Source organism: Coloeus monedula (assembly GCF_965178545.1).
Source record: "Coloeus monedula genome assembly, chromosome: 3".
NCBI classification, from domain to species: domain Eukaryota; kingdom Metazoa; phylum Chordata; class Aves; order Passeriformes; family Corvidae; genus Coloeus; species Coloeus monedula.
The window spans coordinates 17420318-17442410 of NC_138783.1; the positions used below are offsets into that span (position 1 = coordinate 17420318).

The 22093-nt window shown below is 39.5% G+C and overlaps 1 protein-coding gene across 3 annotated transcripts in view; it reads right to left on the reverse strand.

Moving 5' to 3' along the window:
• The window catches only part of MAP3K7CL (MAP3K7 C-terminal like), a 29273-nt gene extending 16157 nt beyond the window's left edge, over window positions 1-13116 (reverse strand). Inside the window, exons 1-4 of one of the 3 annotated variants that reach the window (XM_082277358.1) lie at window positions 12947-13116; window positions 10732-10877; window positions 10105-10213; window positions 2056-2114 (exon numbers count right to left, since the gene is read on the reverse strand). In XM_082277358.1, the coding sequence (XP_082133484.1) occupies window positions 2056-2114; window positions 10105-10174 (129 nt within the window). In that variant the 5' untranslated portion in view covers window positions 10175-10213; window positions 10732-10877; window positions 12947-13116. Of the gene's footprint in view, window positions 1-2055; window positions 2115-10104; window positions 10214-10468; window positions 10530-10731; window positions 10878-12946 lie in introns of those variants that run through there. The other 2 variants (XM_082277359.1, XM_082277357.1) reach the window with 2 other exon arrangements.
• Window positions 13117-22093: the final 8977 nt, after the last annotated feature.

Genomic DNA, 22093 nt, shown 5'->3' on the forward strand with positions numbered 1-22093 from the left:
GCATGAACTGCAAGCACATGCCATACAGTTCTGACAAACCCTCAGCAATTTGGATTATAGCAATTGAAAAAAACCACAATTAATAAGAAATATAATGAGGTAAATGATTACTTTGTATCAAAATTTGCTTGAAATTTTAAAGTGATCAAAAATATTGTAATTACATAAAATAGTTATCACATGAAGCTGTGATGCAGGTTGACAAAAGCAAGGAAATTCAAGTTTTTATTGCTAAATTTGAATGCAATATTACCTCTCCATCAGCTCAGAATCCTGTGTTGACTTAACTGCCCTTGGATGAACATAAAGGTTTCGAAATATAAATATGCACATAAGCTTGAAAAGCTAAAGGATGAAGTGCTACCACAAATTTTACACTTTTAAGTGGTTGAGTCAGACAGGTAGTTTTCATAAGTTATCCTTTCAGCTACCCTGATATTACCAAGAGAGTTTATGAAGGATAATAAAAAGAACATTATATGAATCAAAGCCTTTGATTGTTTCTTTGATTTTGTTATCACATTGAGATCATGAGAGTAAAGGAAGGTTTTCTTGAAAAAAAAGTCAAGTACTTAACAGACCAATGGGATACACTTAGTGGGATTGTGTTAGTTTGTACTTAAAAACTTCTATTGAAGAGCTATTATTTATCCAGCACACTTGAATGTTTCCAGAGGAGCATTTTCAGTCTATCATGAAATTCCATATTTAGAGTATATTATTGGTTCCAGAAATATGGGTCATAAAAGTCCTAATAAAAAAATCATCACTTGTCCTGTAGAATACTTATATCTATGCTAGTGATTTTGTTTTTATGTATCAACAACAGCAACAATAATCATACTTTGCTTTTTTAGAGCAACCTTCACCCAGTGATCTTAATGCTCTTTAACAAAAAAGGTAAAATTCATTAACTTAATTTCAGAGATGAACAGAGGGATGAAGAAACTCCAGGATTAGGCAATGTGTCACTGATGGAGTTGGAAGCAAAATGCAGGTTCTTTACTTTCAATTCAGTGCTTCAGCCATGAAACATGATTGCTTTTCTCAAATTCAATTCTTCTGAGGAAAAAAAAGTACTGATCATGTTCGCTGGGCTGGAAAGTTAGTGGAATAAAGAGGTTAGCATCCTACCCTGTTCCTTTTGTCCCAAATCTTAAGCAGTTATTAATTCCTACTTATGCCTGAAGAACCTGCACATATCCTCAGGATGAGAGGGATAGAGCAAGAAGAGCCTCTGTCATCCTCCATTCCTTTCTCAGTCATCCTTTTGATGAGAGCAGCAGGACAGAAGTGTCAGCCCTTGAAGTCAGCAGCCCTCCTGTGTTGTCTCACGAGTTGATGGGTACAGGAAAGATGACATTATTGGACAACGAATGGTCTACTAATACCTTTCTCAAGTTACAGTCAGGAAACAAATGCCTTCATAGTGAAATATCAGGGGAAGTTGAAATGCTCCTGGGAAAACAGATGATCTGAAGTAGTCTACAAAAGCTAGCAAACACTCCAGAACCACCACAGAGGAAAAAATAATCCCTGGATGCAGAACAGGCTTTGTGCTTGGTGAACCATGGAGCTGCCATCAACTGCTCACTGTCCAGTATATTGGGGGCCCATCATCCTATGCTGACAAATCAGACTGGTCACAAAACTATTCTCTTGGAAGGCTTCTGAGAAAACTGATGATATCATAGTGCAGCCTGCAGGCATTAGAATATATAATGCCTGTCTCATTCCTTCTCCCATCAAATGAATGAGAACTCTCTTCATTGCACTGCAGCAGCACTGCAGGAATTGTATAGAAAGTCTTAAAAGCAGGCGAAATTGTTAAAATAGTAATTTCCCTGCAGCTGGACTAAAAATGTTAAATTAAATTTTCTGTAGATCTTGAAAAGACAATGTTTTCTTCTATGGATATATACGGTCTTATTAAATGTTTATAGGCTAGAAAAGCACCACTAAAAACTTCCACCTTAGTGTAACAACTAGAGGCTATTTATAACAACAAATATAGTGAATGTGAAGTAGAACTGTCATAACAAAATAAAAGTTTACCTGCAGCTGCTGATCTAGTTCTGGAAATGCCAAAGAGAAGTTTTCAGGGGAAGCATCATCTAAAAGGTAAACATGATGTTAACAGTTATTGTCTACCAAAGAGGGCATTTCAAGTAATCTGTTTGATGAAGTTCTATATTGTAAATATGGACAGTAATATCTGGCTCCTGAAAACACCTCCATCTTATCTTTTACACTTGAGATGCCTCACTAGAATCCTTGAAAACACTAATGGGTTGGTAATAAGAAAAGTTTATGTTTTGGCAATACAGAAAGTTTATTTTGCATTGCAGTGATTAAGAAACAAAGCAGTTAGCCCAGTAGAACATGTGATATTTTAATAAAACAAATAAATCTAAACTGTCTTTCTTTCTGAGCTCTCTCCATTACACTGCTAAGGACTGTCTCAAAGGACTTTAACCTATCTATTACAATCCTTATGGGCTAGAGTTAATTCAATCACGACAACAAACCAAGCTGTGTTTTTATTTGTTTGTTTGTTTCTTTCTTTTTAGTACAGGCTTCCAGCAAAGGTGGGACAGATTGTGCCAGTTATGTCAGGGTTGTGATGTGGACACCTGCCCACTAGTAGCTGGACTGAGATCAGAAATATGAATCACACTTGATAGAGCTGCTGCAGTATTTCTTTCTCAGTGACTTTCACACTCTCAGTTTTGCATTGGATTGTGATGACTGTTTATTTATCTTACTACAGGTTATGGGAGGTGAAGAGAGTGTTACTATTAGCTTACAGTCAGTTATTTGTAATGTGTCAAAATTAAATAAGAATGGCTCTTACAGGAGAAAATTGCTAACACAGTTCAGATCCTTCAACCTGCTGTGTACTTGTAGACTTGAACACAGCAACAAAACCCCAACAAGATCAAGAGGCCCTCATATCAAAGCAGGATTCTAAAAGAGATCAGACTAGGATCTGAATTATTTGACAAATATTTGATACCTCTTTCTCCTAACCTCTGTGGTTATACAGCAGAGGAGCTTAGGGGGGAAAAAGTAAAATAAGTCACCTTATCCTATGAAAAATAAACATACTGGCTAACACATGGTCAGAGCCTTACTCAATAAAATAGCTAGAGCTGGGTGGCCTCTGGGAAGAGATGCTCAGAGAAGAAAAAAAAATATAGTCATACAAAAGCAAAAGCTCTTGAACTTCCTCAGAAAACAAAGTGAAGTTCCTGTATTTTTGTGGAGTAGTTGTCATGGTAGCATTATCAAAAAGCCATACCCATGTCATGTGAGTGTCCCCCTCCTTTTTTCACACCATATGCCAAGCATGTCCATTCTGGGAAGTACTTAAATTGCTTTAATTGTATAGAATTGTATCATGCTAATATGCATGTGTTTACCTTTAATTTGCTATTGCTTTCTTCTACAACATATAAATAGACTAATATTCTAAAAGAAGAAAGATGAATCATACGGCAAGGCTAAAAGGAAGGACAGAATAAGACTCAGTCTGACTAGGGCTACAGCTGCTCTACGAGTATTTGGCTGAATAGCTGATAAATATTCTGACAGAGATACTGGACCAGAGTCATGGATGGCAGTTAAACTGCTATTTGTTTTGACAATCCAGCAGTATGATTTTTGGTGCAGTAGCTTTATGGAGGGATCTTGAGCATCTTTAAAATTCAGAAAAACATAGCAAAAGCAACACCCCAAATTATTAAAAAAAAAAAAAAATTAAGAAACAGCAGACAGTAATTACTTTTTCACAGCATCAGTTATTAATAAGAAAATAAAATTAATGCAGTGTCAGAATATTGGAAAATAAATTGGATTATACTCTGAAAAGAATCAGTTAAAAATTTTGGAAGTACTTTATAAAGGATGGAATAGAGAAAGAAATTAGTGTAGAGGAAATCCTTTCAATAAACAGATGTTCCCTGCTTATTTTTTGAACTCAAGTGACTGAGTCAATGGTACTAAAAATAGAATGTACTGGTATCCTAACCATTATGACATACCATAGTACATTTTATAATGGGCCTGCCCCAGCATCTATTGAACAGCTGCTAGGGGTTTTTTTTAGTTATACTAGTTTAAGACTTGTTTAAATCATCATCTGATGTGCAGAACATCATCAAGAAATGCTACAGACTTCAGTGCTTTGAAATTATCCTGAGTTCCTAATTCTCTTAGGCTCTTTTGACAATTTCAGCTGAAGTATTTAGATTACAAAAATTAACAGAAATCCTCATAGCGAACTGCAATCTTGTTTTCCACAAAAAGAACAACAAAAGGCTTTCCCCACAGCTTTCAGTGAAATAAATTATTGCCTCAGATCAGTCCTTATTTCACTGTTGTCAAAGTAACAACCACAATAACAATAAAAATCACTTGGTAATAATGAAACACTGTAATTTCACACAAGGGGAAAGCAAATGAAAGCAGTCATTCACCTCCTAAAATTTTTGAGGATATTTTCAGAAAGTCAAGGGGAAAGATATAAACTCTTGCATTTTTTTCCAAAGAATTGCTATTGCCCTTACAAGGCAGAATACTGGGCGTTATGCAGAAAACCAGTCAAAATCACATTGACTTCTAGCCTTAAAAATCTATTGACTCTGAAAATCAGATACAAGAAATGTCTGAAATGCCAATGAAAATATTCTGAAGATCAAAACATTCTCAAAACTATCTCCTGATCTGTGTTTATCTTCTGCTCTACCTCTCCTTAACTAAAAAACAAAACTCTGAAATACCTCTTTTTTCCCCTTTTCTCAATTAATTATCCATTTTTAATGAGTATCTAGATTAGTATAAGGAATCACTGGTATAATTAAAGACCCCTTTTATAATAAAGTTAGTGGCTTTTCTGTACCACAAAGCCCTGAAAATATCTAGGCTGATTCTTCACCAGCTACGAACAGCATCTCATCCCTATAGTCATTATAAAGAAAGACAAAGAAAAATTATTTATATTTCAAGCTGGATGTTGAAAACCTATTTTGTTCAAAATAAAAATATTGAAAAATATCAGAGACAGAAACTCACTGCACCTGAAAATGGGTCAAGATTTTGGTCAAAAGGAAACAAGAAAGGACAAAAAACGTACATGTGTATATTATGGCCACCCCAGCAAACTCAACAGCACTATCCTGTGATGGCGAAAGAATCAGATCAGGGACTTCATTACAGCCACCTAAGTTAATGTATCTGTAACATGATTTCTAAGTGAGTAGCATTTCCTTATTTCCCATAGAGCCCAAATCTAATTTTGAAGTTCTATATTTAAAAATGCCCTAAAGACCTATACCCTGATTAAAACCCATGTATTTTTAACCAAAGACTCAGTTCATGTGCATGAAATAGTGTGATTTTCATGTCTGTTTCATCAGGTTCATGTGCTCGCTTGATTTGCTGCTGAAAACTGTAATTTGTAACAGAGAGCATCTGAACTCTACTAACACTGATTGTCTTTGTACAAAAGGCTCACTACTTGCCCTGAGGCAGCTGATATATGCTAATGTTGCACATTTAAAAATGAATCTTGATTTCCAGAAAGCATCACTTATTTAATCATGTTCTGGTCTCCTGGAGATTCCAGTATTGCAGACCTCCATCATGTAGTCAAATGAGAGAAATCCTTCACATGTTGCTGTCTGACTGACACCATGTTTGGCACAATGAAGTGTAATACCCAAATCTTTTCCTATATGGCTGCTCCATTTAACTGAACTGTGAGCTAAAGGCAGTAAATCCTTTAAAAACAACATCTGATTCACTTGCAGTATAATCTTGCAAGTTAGTTTCTCTATGATCTTCAAAAAGATAGACAGAAATAGAACATAAAAATTTAAATGTGTTGAAAGCACATTAAGGTTGCTATATCAAGCACTTGAAACTTAGGAAATGCCAATCACAGCTCCGCTTCCTTGAGTAACTGAGTTATGATCCAGTATTTAATTATACAGTCAGGTACTATTTTTTTTCTGCTACATGTGTGGGCCAATGTATTCAGATCTCTTCCTTCTAAATTAAAGAATTAAATTGGTAACATAAGTAGGTTGCGATCCTGTAAGTGGATCAGCCCTTGCACAGGAGAAGTGCTCAAACTGAACTGCAAGCACCACAACTTGCACCAACAACAGAGGCAAACTGCATGTCAGGGTCCAGTCTTGGTCCTGGGAGGGCTGTGGGATCCAGCAGCTCTGGGGCTGCGTACTGACAGACAAGCATAGACTCATCAGATTCATCCTGGAAGGCTGTGTGGCTAAGTGACTGCGACTTGGCACTGCTTTGTGGAGCTCCAGGGCTTCTATTCACAGCCCTGCCTGACACGACCTTACACAACCTCGCAGTTACCTCACTCATAAAATAGTGGGGAACGGTCACTGCCCCACCCAGGAATAGGATGTGAAGGCTTGCTAAGTAGTAAGAGTTGTGGACCTCCCAAAAATAGAAACAGTCCATAACAGAAGAGGTAAGAGCAAAATCCTTCTACTTCATATACTTTCACTCAAGCCTAAGCATCCTCAGATGAATGTCCCTTTGAGGGTATATCACCTGATTTCCCATCTAATTCCCCAAGGACCGAGCCCTGTAGGCTGGGTGTAGATTTAGGAAATTAGCTCTGTAAATTTTAGCCATATATTTTAGCAATCCTCACTGGTTTTCAATCAATGTGCTGGAAAGCCTCTGTTGCCATTATAACCAATATGACGCTGGGGTAGGAATTTGAAAGTTGCTTTTGAAGAAGCAACCAATGCAAAACAGTCTTGCATGATCAACTAGAAAAGCAAAAAATTCCTTGTAGTCACCAGGATAATAAGCATAAAGAGGAGTAAAATAAGTAATTTTGCCATGCTTACAAAAATATGGCACTGTTCCACTGTCTGTCAGGTTCATCAGAAGATGTATGTTTTGCCTTTGTTGTTAGTGATTTTTCTGGAAAGTCAGAGGTAGACTAATTTCAAATTAAAGAACTCACTAACAATTTTAGACCCTGTCATTTATAACCGCATACCATGAGCAAAACTTCTCAGCTAGATTCAAGCCTTTATTCTAGGAAGCAAGGAGATAGGGACCTATAAACCTTCCCTTTGAACTATTACACAAAACAAATCCAGCTGTCTAAATTCCATGAAGTTCATATATTTGTAAGTAAGATTGATAAAAATTATGACACACTGAATTTCACGGGTTAAATGAAATTGATGCTGACAAACCACAGGGAATTTTCAGCTTTGTAACACTTACTTGAATCTTGGAACACCACATTCAGTTCAAGCTGCATTAGTTTCCAAGTGATGTAAAGTCGGTTGAAATAATATGTTTCCAATTCATTACTTTAAAATGGTAGCTTAAGTCAAACTGTTGCAATACAGTGTGTAGACCCACCCTGGGAAACATGTGTTAGTGAACTTGAGTGAAAGAGCCAAACATAAACATTTATATATACAGGAATAAGAGATACACAATAAAACTGTCTTCTTATATAGCACCTGCTGATGCGCTGCTCCTGAGACTTTTAGGGAACTGGTTACCCTACTCTCACATTAAAAATACCTCACAAAGCTGGCCAGAAATTCAGTCATCAGGTGTTGACTGACAAATAATGTAACACAAATTATTTCTTGTACGCTCAGGATAAACCAGCTCTGGTCTTGTAGGTCAGTTAACACAAAGTAATTTCTTCTCATGAGCTTAGAGTAGTTTTTCCTTTCACTGCTCCTCACACCCACTGCTTGGTTACAATCCTAGCCAGTGAGATAATCGCCACCCAGAAGAAGCATTCCATTTCCTCTTTTTATATCCAGTTATGCTGTCAGTTCCTCCTAGTAAGCAGTTGCACAGCCCCCGGAAGGAGGATGCAGCCTTTCTTGGCGAAATGTGTCACTGTGCCTTTCAAGTGAGGTAGAATTTAAGGAAAAGCTTAAGTCTGAGAGATTTCCTCACCACTTAGCCCTTGTGAAGAGCTTACTGTATCCTAGCAGTGCATGAGCTTCAGCTGATGCTTTACTATCACACATCATGTAACTCTTGTTTGCACTGAAAACAAATATCCTTGTCAAGGAGAAAAAAAAAAGTGAAAAAATATAAAAGAGCAAGGGGAAAAAAAGCACACCTGCTAAGGAATACCTAAAGGTCTATCTGTTGAATGTTTATGTAGCTCATCTTAAAAAAAAAAAAAAAAGTTAAATACTTGTTTGTAGTCTCTTGATTCAGCTATGGTTTGCTGGAAATTTTCACACCTATTAAAAGCTTATTTCCTTTGCCTTCTTGAAATATATCAAACATAAAACCGCTTGAAATTCTTATAACATAGTAAAACAATAATGTACATTTAGACCTCCTGGTATCCCCAAAGGGATGTGATGCAGATGGGAACATGGCACTCACTCTACTGGTTGCTACTTTTTTTTATGAGTACTCAGGAAGATTCTGGATTGCATACTGCAGGAACATTTGTATATATACAATAAAGGATTCAAGATGTTACCAATTTTAACATTTGGAACAATTTAACAATATTTAGAAGAAAAAGATTACCTTTCTCTAATTGAGTTTATTTTTGTAAACATTAAGAGAGAGGCTGGAATTATTAGCAGGATAAAAAAGTAAAAAATAAAATATGATGCAATGTTAAGGAAGCTAGGCTTCCTGCCTTTCATGTCCCCTTCTTCCAAGCTATTCACAACCTTGTCATTTCCTACTGCCGTCTCTTGTCACAAACCACTCTGCTCTCTTTGATTTTCCCATGGTCTCAGCTTTCCCTGACTTGTTTTCAGTGTCTCACATTAGCATTCTTTTTCCATAATTTGTAAGAGCACTCCCCTTTCTTTTACATCTCTCTTCAAGACCTATTTGTGCCATAATTCCTGCAAGAAATTTACCATGTGACTGTATCTTGAGAGATGTGAATGATTCCTTACTGCTTTCTGTAATGAAAATGTAATTACCAGGTTATTTTAATTTATGAAAAAGGGCACATAGATTATCACATGTTTCTTTATATTCCTTGTCCCAATCTTTCTTTCTTTGTCACTCATCTTTACAAATTGAAAGTTAGGTTCAATAATATATGAAGACTTTTTGTTTTTAATTCCCTTGCTTAGGGGATGAGATTGTATTTTAGTATTGTAGCTGAAAATTAATAGTACACAACAATTAGCTAGGAAAGATAATGCATATTCTAAAATATTTTTAAAATAGAAAATTGCATTCAAACTGAGATTCTGTTCACACAAACCTCAGGCAGCGACCTCACACATTATCCTACAATGCATAGAGTCCCATAAAGCACTTGACAGCAATAGGTTTCAGTCGTCCTTATACCTCATACCATAAATACATCTCAGCCCTGACTCCAAGGCACTCACCTTTAGCAAAAGCAACAGCCAATTTTTATGTGATGCTTTTCAGCTTCCCCTTGGACTTATTTCATTCTGGCTTTCACTGTTCGGCAACAGCTCTCTGGTCCTTAGCAATATTGAAGGTGCAAACTAATAATATTTATCTACTCCAAAGGGTCTGTGTCTGTACAGGGTATGTTTGGGGAAATGAATACTCCCTCAGCACTAGCTGATAGGATAAACATCAATGAAATTTCTGCTGCTGTTTCAGAGAACATGCCATGTGGGGCACCTGTTTCCTGAAACCTTTCACCAAGCTGGGCATGTGTGGCACTTTCCAACCTTCCTCCTCGAAAAAATCTCTTCCTGTTCTAGGCTCACTCAAATTTGTCCTTTTACTTTTCTTGTTTTACAATTTCACAAAATCAGACATACTGCACATGCAGGTAAATTTGATAGTTAATTACAGTCCTAATTGCATTCCACAAACCACTGAAAAAGTTAAGATTGAACCTGTCAATTTAGTGGGTTTAGTCTAATGAAATTGTTAATGGAAACATTAAAAGTTATCAGACAGGGAAACTGACCACATGCTGCCACTCAGGAAAAAAATCCATCCATTACACTGGACTAGGTTTGATATTGTAAACACTGGTAAGTTAATGTAAAATTTAAAAGCAGTTGTGGTTTAATAAAAGCATTGTGGTTTACTCCATAAATTAAACTGTACCTGGGGAATCACTGAGGCTGAAGGCAATTCGTACTGGCTTATCAGCAGGTACCCTGGCAGTGGTGATCATGTGGGCACTTGAGTCAATGCTTTTACTTGTTTGTTCCAGCTGCAATAATACAAAAAATATATTTATTATAGAGCATGTGACATCATTCAACAAATGAGTTTTAATGCTTTTCATGCACTCACAGCTGCCTTTCCCATTCTAGCTAAGCAATGTTTAGAATCAAAGTCAAGGGAGCGCCATTTCACTTTTTCATTTAAAAAGAATTTAAGTGAAATTCAGTGCAGAGACTGCTTTTATTTTTGCTATTTATAGATTAGAAAGAATGATGGCAAAGGAAGCTGCCTCTCTTCTCACCTGCTTGCTCCCCGCCATTGCCCCTTCAGCAAGCCTTGACTCGTGGCAATGCTGCCTGGTTCTGAAGGTGAAGAAGGAAGAAGGGGTGGGGAGTTGAGAGTAACATGACCCCAAGCCTGCCCTGTGATTGGAACCATGCACACCACTCCACGTGGTGTCAATGAGGAGACACTCATCCTCCTATCTTCCACCCATACCCCCCCAGTCCAACTCTGCCTGCAAGTCACGCACTTCATGACCAAAAATTCATGGGGTCTCCAAACCTTGGTGGTGATTCTTCAGTGGAAGCCTGTGCAGGTGTAGGGGTCTGTCTGCATGGGTTTGGATCCTGGGTCAGGACCTTACTCAGCCCTCCGTCTATTCTTCTGAGACCATCAATTCCAAAAAGTGATTTTACTGTGATGAAACCCTGTCCATTAAGAAAACTGCTAGTTCATTTCAAATATGGCGCTAAAGAATTGTTGAGCAACAAAAGAATTAGCTTTTATTGTAATTAAAACATCTCTGTGCCCTGAAAAGTTGTACTCTGAGCTCTACTATTGTATATTTAACCTTTCGAATGAATAGTTTTGGTTAAACTCTATTGAACAGCTGAATGCAAACAATCTCCTTGATTATCTAGTACAAAGCTGCTAAAATTCAAATATACTAATCTTCTGTTTAGCACTATGTGTGGAGAACGTGAAGTCAGTGGGACTTCATGCATGCAAAAGATCTACCCATAAAGAAATTATTTTAGGACTCTGGACTGCTATCCAGCATGCATTGTATTCATACCAAATACGTGAACAATTATGCTTTTAAATTACCATTTAAACTTCTCAGTGAATTAGAAACAAAATTCATCAGGAAAATACAATGAATTTACTAATTCATTGTCAACAGACAACAGAGTATTTAGCTAGTGAAAACAAAAGCCAGTTTCCTAAGCCAGTAGCCTTGCAGTTTTTCAGTAAAGCAGCTATTGTATTGCATGAAAATTCTACCAAGTTGTTCTAATTCATACTGAATTATTTGGCAATCTCAAACAATCAATAGAAGAGAACACTATTTCAGGAGTATCATCTTCCTTGGTGGTACACAAGTGAATCAAATACTTCTCTGGCATCACTGCCATGCAATCAGTGGAAGAGGATCAAATTTGCATTGGGTCCATTAATTTCACCATTTCTTGTTTATTTGCTTTGTCTCTCTTGATATTTAGCTAGCAGAGTGATACGGTTACTTGTTATTTGAAGTGCATAATCTTTTCTTATAATAACAACAAATAATCTAAAATCCTTATTTCAAATAAATTTTATTTGAAGCTGAAAGTGTCTCCTTCTGCTAGTATACAAAGGATACTGGGGACTGCTCTTAGTTCCCCATTATTCAAGACCCACAAAAATGGAACTGTTATCTATGGAGCAGAGGCAAAGAAAAGCCAAATAAATTGCAGCCATGTATGTTTTTAGATTCAGGAAAAGACTCTTGGAGTCAACAGAAATATTTTATTTTGAAGTGCATAGCATCAGAGTAAATGATTTTTACCTTCTGAGCATTGTTGATCTCTTTCCCACCCTCACTTCATAAGAAACATCTGAGACATCTCATTGTTTTTAAAAAACAACAGAATTACCAATGCAAAATTCTTTAACATATTTCCCTTCCTTACTTCCCCACACAAGATAAAGAAAGAAACCTTCAGAATGAAGAGATTTTAAGTGATAAGCAAATCCTTAAAACAAGGCTGTTCATCACTCTGTGCTGTTGGTACACTTTCCCTGACACTGACTGACTATCTCAAGTGGTCTTGCACACAAGAGTATACTTCACATTTCACATCATAGCCTAAGAAATGAAAAAGGATGCATTCTGCTAGAATTTTTAAAGTTGCCATAACAATATTGCTACAAGACTGTTATTTTATCCCAATCACATACTCTGTGGTGTTCAATGTTTTTAAATTAACTCTTTTAACCATCTACTCTGTGAAGGCAAAAATCAATAACCTTTCAGTAAGAAATGGTGAATTCTATCGAAACACAAAAGAAAGTTTTCATTTTATTCTAATTCAGAAAAAAGAAAACTCATCTTTATACACAGCAATTACCCTGTTACTAATTTTTTTATATTGCATTTATGCCTTCACTCCTTTTTTTGAGAAATCCTCAAGCTCTTCATCACAAAAAGCAATCACAGAGAACAGAGAGGGATGGAAGAAGCCTGTGTGCAAATAAGGTGATTTTAGGAAACATGCAGACCAACTACCCCAATTCCCCACATGCTTTCTCCATGAATGAAGAACAGTATCTCTGTAGACAGAGATGAGAGTGAGTGGGCAATCTGGAATTTAATGAAATTTAATGAGCAGCTCTTTTCTTCCCAATAATTGCCTATAGAGCTGGCTGGCTGCTGTTCCTCTGTAAAAAACCTGCAGCAGAACTCAGATTAAATGCTATTATAGCTTTATGGATTTTTTCACACCTGTTGCCTTACCTCACTTAGCGGAGTGTCTGCACTTGTATAATCCAGGGCCAGCCACTGCCTTGGCTTGTCGTTGCCTTTATGGAGTAAAGCTTCAATAAAAGAAAAGGCTGCACCTGCTGCATAGCAACAAACTGACAAGGTCTGAGAAGCTGAGACAGCTGTCAGGGCAACATGCTGCTACCTGCACTTCCCATAGGCTTTGCTGACCCAAAAGATAACCCTTTTCCACTTTTCTCCACAACTCTGCTTTTCCTTCCTCTCCTTGCCAGGGATGAGGGATTATGATGCTGTCACACTTCAGGGAGGAAAAAATCCTTCTGTCACAGGCATTATTAAGCAGCAAACTCTGGTGAGCCCAAGATTTTTAATTCATTAGTCCTGGCAAACCTGAAATACAAACAGACTTGCTTCATAGGACAGGAATGTTTTCAGCATGACCCAATCAGTGTCTGTGTCTATTCCAGCAAACTGGCAAAGATAGCATGACTCCAGTCAGCAAAAATGTCTGCAGCTCCAATCAGCTTGGGCTGACACTGCCAACTTGGACTGGCTACAAGCACACTCTCAAATGATAGCAGTGGCTATCAAAGCTAACAACAACCAATGGGCTTGGCCTCTTAGGCTTAGTTAGGTTCATGTTGGCTTTGGCTAAGCCACGCTTGTTTAAGAGAAGCCACTAGCCTTGCTCTTCTGAGGAGATAACAGGCAAATCTCAGTGTAGGCTGTAAAAGCAGATGTATTTATGGATCAGCTGGTGATGGTGGTGATAAATGAAGCTGACTCAATCAGAGATTTGACTGAAGTCGGAGGATTTCCTAGTGTGATTTCAGATAGCTTTTTTTTTTCAAACCACTGGCAAACAATTTAATAGATAAATCTTGAAGTATTACAAGAGATTAATTTCTTCAGCCTAAAGTTTTATTTTCTGTTGCCAGACAAGAAAAGTTTAATCCCTGTCATGCACATGTACTGCTTACATGACTTCTTTGATTGAGTGCTACCACTGTCATTAGAACAAATGGAGAAAACTGGAGAACAATTACAGAATGATTTCACAGAATATCTTTATTGTTTAGTGCTTGAAAAGGAGGTCTCCTTCAAAATGTGTGTGAAGGTATATTTCATCTCTAAATTCCAGATGGAAAGAGTTTATCTAACCCAGATCTCTACAGACACATTCCTAGATTCCCTTGGCTCAGCTGAGCTATAGAGAGGTTGCAGGACAAATTAAGACATGAAGGTCTGAAGTCAAATTTTCATCCTTCCTCACTCTCTCACCTTCTGGCCCTAGTCCAGGAGTGATCTCACCAGGGCAAAACTCTGGAAACTAGCAGTTGCCCTTGTGGCCTCAAAAGACCTTTTTTATACTTCAAAATTACTAAACTGCAAAAATATCCTACCCACACTACCTTTACCTCAGCAATGACCCGGGAAGGCATCAGACAGCTACACCATTAGTGAGGTATCTCTTGAGACAGTCTTTAACTGCAGTGGGATTTCAGAGTTCTGACCCAAACAGCTAGTGGAAAGCTGGACTGCACCTATGACTACACTGACCATTTTCTCTTTTCTCTATGTGTTTCTGAAAAGATTGAGGGTTCCTCCCTAAATCTCTCCTTTGGAAGGGGCAGAAGATAGATTTGCCTCTGATCATAACCATTACTGCAAATAACATTCTACAGCTCAATATTACCAGCAGCTGGTATTGATCTCCAGCTCCACATCGAATTACTGTGAAAGTATTTGTTGGAAGACACAGAAAATCCCGGCTCCAATGGAGTCACAAAAAATATTCTGCATCAGTTTTCATGGAGCCAGGGTTTTCCCCAAATCATAAGATACTTCTTTGTATGGACAGGTGGTATTCAGATGGGATGAGTGCCTTTGTTACATGCCATTACAGTAAAGCCTAAGAAAGGTTCTCTACATAAAATCTTAAGACAGGCAGAATTTCCAGTAGCCATGACAGCACGGGTCTTGGACAGAAATGATGACTGAATAGCACAGGGTGTTTTTTTCCAGATGGCTCTGGCACTCCACATTTCCAGCCTGACACTTCAGTTGCACTCAGTTTAAATAGCATGTGCATTTGCAAATTAAGTACATCATCATTTCATGTCTTGTAGCCACTGTATCCATGTTTTTTTAAATTTCACTGTTTCTAGTTACATCTGTATTATTCACTGACTCATGGAATTGCAGAGTTTTTAGGGCTGAAAGGGACCTCTGGAGATCACCCTGTCCAACTGCTCCTGCCAAGGCAGGGTCACCTGGAGCAGGTGACACAGGAAAGTGTCCAGGTGGGTTTGGACTGTCTTCAGAGAGGGAGACTTCACAAGCCCCCTGGGCTGCCTGTTCCAGTGCTCCGCCCCCCTCCATGGAAAGAAGTTCTTCCTCATGTTGGGGTGAAACTTCTTGGGTTTCAGTTTATAGCCAATGCTCCTTGTCCTGTCACTGGGCACCACTGACAAGAGTCTGGAACCATCCTCTTGGCACCCTCCTTGGAAATATTTGGATGGATTATTGAGATCCCATCTCAGTCTTCTCCAGATTAAACAAGCCCAGCTCCCACAGTCTCTCCTCATAAGAGATGCTCCAGAACCCTCATCACCTTTGTGGCCTCTGCTGCACCCTCTCCAGTATCTCCATGTCTTTCTTGTCCTGAGGAGCCCAGAACAGGACACAGTTACATGCTTCTGTGAAGCATGCTGCCTCTGAAAACTGTGAATTGTGGGCTAAGATCCAAAACTGCACAAACCAAAAAGCCCCCGATTTGCATTTAAGTATCAGCTCTGTGCTTTACACAATGATTAGTCACCTGAAACTACTACTTTATGGGAGGTGGCATATTTTTAAAATGTGAGACTATTATAGCATTCTGCATACAGAAGATCAAAGTTGAAGCATCAGGATGAATGATTTGACTGTAATTGTTTTATCATCTGCCTATTCTTGGGGTGATTGTGCTAAAACTCTCAACAGCATGGACTCACACAGCATATTTTAAGAAGTCCTTTGAATTATTTTAATAAGAGTAAATAGGGAAGAACTCAATTTTAAACAATAGGGAAATTGAAGTCTAGGATGCTTCACTTCCTTGACTTGCTCAAATTAATAGTCCAAGGCATTTGGGTAGAGATAAATCCCACATTTCTTACTTACTAAAGAGGTGATTAAAATAATTGCACCAAAACAAGTTACTCTCCAATTTCTTCCAACACAAAAAATACTTCTCCCTGACAGGCTGCACATACACCTTACAGTCATCTCCGTGAAAATTACAGAATGCTGATAATTCCAGGGGTTTTTTGTGTAGGAGCACAGCCTGCCCTGTTCCTTTTTCAGTATACTCTTAGTCATCAGGTGCCTGGTATCCAAGCAAAATTCTTTCAGTCCTGCATCACATTATGAAACTGGTGATGTGCTAGAAGAGGATATCATGTTTTATTAGTCAAAAACACCTTAAAGGAATATACTCTAAATTAGGAACATGGGGCCTTACTGATATTCAGTAGTGGAAACATGCAAATTTGCAAAAAGTTTTAGGATGAAGTATCAGTTATTCTAAAGATGTTAAAAAAAGCCAATATCTGCAATCTAATAAAACACCTGTTGCCTTCACTTTTTTAGCGTGCTACTTTCAATTCCTCTCAGTGTCCTACTAAAAGTAGTATTTTAGTAGCATATGACCTCATTCATGCTAAAATGGTGTTTCACAGATTACCGGTCACTATTTAAAAATACACTTTAAATATTCTAGCATATGGAAGATGTTCCAAGAAGAAATGAAAAAAAAAAAAAAAAAGTATTGCCTGAAATTGCACACAGAGCAAAATCACTCACAATCCAACATCCCATATCCTGACAACTGGAGCAACTGACAGAGCATTAGTGTTCTTAGGTATTACCTCTGGTCTCCTTGCCTAGGTAGTATTTTAACACAGGTAAAATAATGTACTTTCCCCAAAGCTCTACTCTCATAAATGGCTGAACCCCATCAGATTAAATTAAAGCATTAACACCAGCAGGAAAAATACATTGTGCACTGACTTATAAAAGAGGACATAAGCTATAATTAATGGCAAATTGGTATGCAATAGCTGAATTCACTTACATAGGATCACACAGGTCTAATAAAGGAGATTACTGCAGAGAAATTAGAGATTGGCTTAATCAAGGTAATGCAGATTTACAGGAGCTGACCCAGCAATTTTTACACCTGCCTTAAGATTATCTGCAAATAACTACATTGTGAATTATTTGAAAACCCGACTGGTGAAAAATTCCATCACTTCCACAGCAAACTCCAGGCAGAAATTGTGAAAAGCTAATTCTGCTGAAAGGAAGAAAACTGAAGCCTTTGAGATATGATGCTACTGAAGACCGTTGCGTAACTCTGCATGGAAAACAAGATGAAAACTGTAGTTAGAAATATTACTGGAAAAACTTCACTACTTTCAGAAATCAACAGGTGCAAATGTACACACTTCACTCACATGAACATAGAGATGAAAATAACCTTTAGAAACTAATTTTGGGAAAAATGATGGTGGCTCATCTCAGCAGGAAACGCTGAAGATACAGGTAGACAGTATGCAGCAATTCACTGGGAGGTCAGCAGCTGAATGCTCAGAGCCAGCATTGGCTAGCACTGGCTGACTCGAAACACCAGCATTTAAACAAAAACGCATCAATTTTGCTTACCAATTGTGCAGCTAAATTACATTCAGCTTGGTCCTAGAAGAGAAAGATCTCTCACATCCATGTAAAATGGAGTAATCACTCCATTGCAACTGGACTTGCTGTTCCTGAAGGAAATGCTTAGCTTACCTTATTTAAGAGCTCACCTGAATAGGACACTACAAGATATTACAGCCTCACTTGATGATAGTTGAGGTCATCATGCTGTCATGGGTACATGCACAAGACTTTCAAGGCAACACACTCTTTCATGAAGCTTTGCTGCTCTAAGGAAGTAATCAGTATGCAGAAGAATGTGGCAAAATCCCAAACAGCAGCTGGTATTCTGGCAATACTCGAAACCTCACTACTGATTCAGCACTGAAACCGTCTTTGGTAATACTGCCAACTGCAGACAGAGAAGTTTGGAAACAACAAAACCTATAATATTTATTAGCAAAAAGAACTCATTAGCAAATGCAGCTCATAATAGTCCAGGAAGTCCTCACACCTTCTCTAGATATTTATCTGCACTTTCAGTCCAGAAAGCCAACTGTATCCTGGATTACATCAAAAGAGATATTACCAACAGGTTGAGGGAAGTGATTCTCCCCACCTGCTCTGCTGTCATGAAACTCCGCCTGGAATGGAGTGTCGAGCTCTGGGGCACCCAGCATCAGAAGGACATGGAGCTGCCAGAGCGAGTCCAGAGGAGGCTGCCAAGATGATCAGAGGGATGGAGCACCTTTGCTGTGAGGAAAGGCTGAGACAATTGGGAGTGTTCAGCTTGAAAAAACAGAAGGTTCCAGGGTGACCTAATTGCAGCCTTCCAATACCTGAAGGGAACCTACAGGAAAGATAGAGAGAGACTATTTACAAGGGCCTAGAGTGACAGGACAGGGGGAAATGGCTTCCCACTGACAGAGAGGAGATTTAGATTGGATATTGGGAAGAAATTCCTCCCTGTGAGGGTGGTGAGGCCCTGGCACAGGTTGCCCAGAGCAGTGGTGGCTGCCCCATCCCTGGAAGTGTTCAAGGCCAATTTGGATGGGGCTTGGAACAACCTGGTCTAGTAGAAGGTGTCAAGGGTGTCGGAATGAGATGAGCTTTAAGGTCCCTTCCAAACCCTGGCCGTTCTATGACTATGATCTTCTCTCCCTGAAAAGTTACAATATTATAACCAGAAAGAGCAGTATGATAGATGTATCGGGCATGTGACTATCATACAATGACAGGATATGGGTATGTGAATGTATCTTGTTCCATAGAATGAACTACATTAGACAAGAAATCATATTTAGTCTGCCAAGATAAATTAGACAATTTCAAAGACTATCGTACCTAGGCACAGCTCCTGTCCGGAAAAAAAAAAGACTCTGCCAATTTTCTTCTAGGACACTAACAAGAAAAAGTTGGGTAAGGACAGTAAAGTGCTGCTTTTTCAGAGGGGGTTAAAATAGCCCTTGAACTTTGCTTTTCATAAATGATCACCCTGAAGCTGATGGCAAGTGAAGGGCTAAGCAATACCATTGTGTCATTAGTAATACCACACTTTTCCTCTTGTAACAGGAATTTAATAAAGAAGAAGCAGGTATTCTTGTGATCTAATGTACAGGACTAAGCCAGTCAGTCATATTAAGACTCCAGAATATTCCAGTATTAAGTGACCCCCTGCAGAGGCCCAGAGAAGCTGACTTTAGTCATGGGATGGATTGTGCTGGTGCATCCTCCTCCCCAGGCTCGACTATGATCTAATGCTCATTAGATATCAACCTTGATGAACTGTACCTGGGCTAAGCCCCTCTTGAGCTTATCAGAAACATTACTCCCAGGAAACAGTGGTGCCTAGTGAGCACCTATTTTTTTAACACACAGCATTGGAAATTTATTTTTCTTGCCTGAATAACAGCCCAAATGGAATAATACTTTTGTTACTGAACCTTCAAAAAACGTATTGACCTGAATTGCAGCCAGGATGAAAAACTGCTATGACTAAGGTCCCACTCTCTTTGAACTCTATATAAACAGTGGTTCAAAGTGAGTTCTTTGGAGCTCGCAATTTTAAGGGGCTAATGCATACTGAAGCCCACTCTCTATTGACTCTATGTTGGAGGTTAGGATTTTTCCTTTTTTTTTTTTTTTCTTTCTCTCAGGGAATTTTCTCCCATTTGTTGCCTAAGAGATGGTAACAATGATACTTGGGAGACAAAAGATGCGGCTGGGAAAAGGAGGAGGGGGAAGGGTGCAGTTTGCTGCCATCTCTTGGCTGGGGAGCTTCCTCTTGAGACATGCAGACATACCACAAGATTTTGGCTGGGGGGTGAGGGACTGGGGTCAGCTCCTCACTCTCTCTCACTCTCGGGACCGGAGGGGAACGGTCAGGTTGGCGCCACTGCGGGGAAGAATTTGTTGCCACCACAGAGTTCAGCCCTTTACTGCTTCTCCTATTGTGGGTGAGCCTTTGCTGGTAAGAGCGGCCATTGTACTGGGACCTTTTCAACATCCGACCTCACTGGGAAGGACCCTCACCATCTGCTTGGGTGCCCCAGCGGAAAACCTGGGACCCTGACCCCCTCCCCACTCCAGAGGGAGCATCTCCCACTGCTTGTGGCAGCTGCCTGCAGCAGCCCATCTGCCATCACCCAGCCCCGATGTTTCCTGTTGCTGCTTCGGGCTTTTTGCTACACTTTAACCTGACAGCTCCTGCCCACCCACACACCCTGTGGTTCCTGGCACAGCTCCAGAGTTTTTGCTACACTTTGTTTTGCCATCCCAGGTGCGCTCGCCTGTGCTGCTCCAGCCTGCTGCTCTGAGGTTACTGCTACAGCCCATTTCACCGTCCGGAGGGGCACCGGAATCAGCTGCCCTCCATTAGTTTGCTTTCCTTCTCTCTCTCTGCTCCAGGCTGAGGCGCCCTTAACCATGTGGAGAGAGGCGGCCGAGCTCGCGCCACAGCGCCCCCTGCAGGCGCGGAGGAACCATCGCCCCCTGCCGGCTGTGAGCGGAACTGCACCCAAGGGGAAAGGGCCCGACAGCCGAGAGAGGCTGGCACTGGGTTCCTGGTTCTGTTTGTTGTTGCTGCCGGTGGTGCTGTTTGTTTGCCTTGTTATACATATATTCTAGTAAAGAACTGTTATTCCTTTTCCCATGTCTTTGTCTGAAATCCCCATAACTTCAAAGGTATAATAATTTGGGGGGGGTGTCATATTTTCCGTTCCAAGGGAGGCTCCCGCCTTCCTTGGCAGGCACCTGTCTTTCAAACCAAGACACTATATAAACCCCAGTCCAAAGTGAGACCCCTTGAGCTCTCTACTCCCAGAAGATAAGGGAGCTAATGTGTATGTCTCAAACATAGATATTGGATAGCTGTTGAAACAACCAAGGACTGTTGGTAATAAACAAGGACTGTTGGTATTAACACGCCATGAGAAAGAACAAGATGTGGCTGGAGAAGAGGGCCAAGGTGGAGATGCAGCAGCACTTTTCCATGAGAAAGAACCACATAGAGTATGGCATAGGGGCAAGAATGGGCATGGACTGTGGGGTGGAATAAGGACCACAAAAGACCCCTGAAGCCCTCCAACCCATTTCCAGAAAGGCCTGAAAGAACAGACTGTGCATGATAACCAACTTACACAGAAAGTGAGAAACCTGTCTTCAGGGTGGAGAAACGTGTTCTTAGAAAGATACCCCCTCAAGCCTGGGTGGTGCCCCAGGACCCTGGACATCTCATGGGCCAGATCAGCACAGCTGGATCACCACTTATTAGCTGGATCACCACTGAAACCAGGATCAGCATCCCCTCTGCTGGATCAACGCCAGCATCAGGACTGGTGATCTCTTTTTCTCTCTTCTTCTTCCTTCTTTCCTTCCTTCCTGCCTTCCCTGCCTTCCTGCTTTCCTGCCTCCCTCCCTCCCTCTTTAATTCCCCTCTTTCACCCTAATTTTAGCCAAACCCCACTTCTGTGTGCTTATATACTAGGTCAGGGACTAACACCAATCTCCATGCCAAGTGTGTAACTCACTAATAAAACTTTCTAACTGTTTGCAGATCCTCAGATTTTTGTCATTCCTTTTGACCAATGAACATTTATGAATATCAGGCATTTCCTTCCCCTTAAAAGTGGGTCACCACACCCACACAATACTGTCTAAGTGCAATACTGACATGAAAGACTCAACACTTAATTAATCAGTCAAGATGACATTGCATCTTCAAATGACATGATATTGATATATCTCACAATAAAGAAATGCTAATTGGCTCCGCCATCAGTTTTCCACCAAAACCTAAGCAAAGAAAACTCAAAATTAACAAAATGCCCACCTTTTTTGTTTGATTTCAAGTAGTCCACAGGAAAGAATTCTGATGGTTTTATCACTTAAACTGAAACATGTTTGCTACAGGGTTTTTGACAGATTGGCATTAATACTCTCAAATGTATGAGTTACCTTTGAAAACTAGTAATTCCAGAC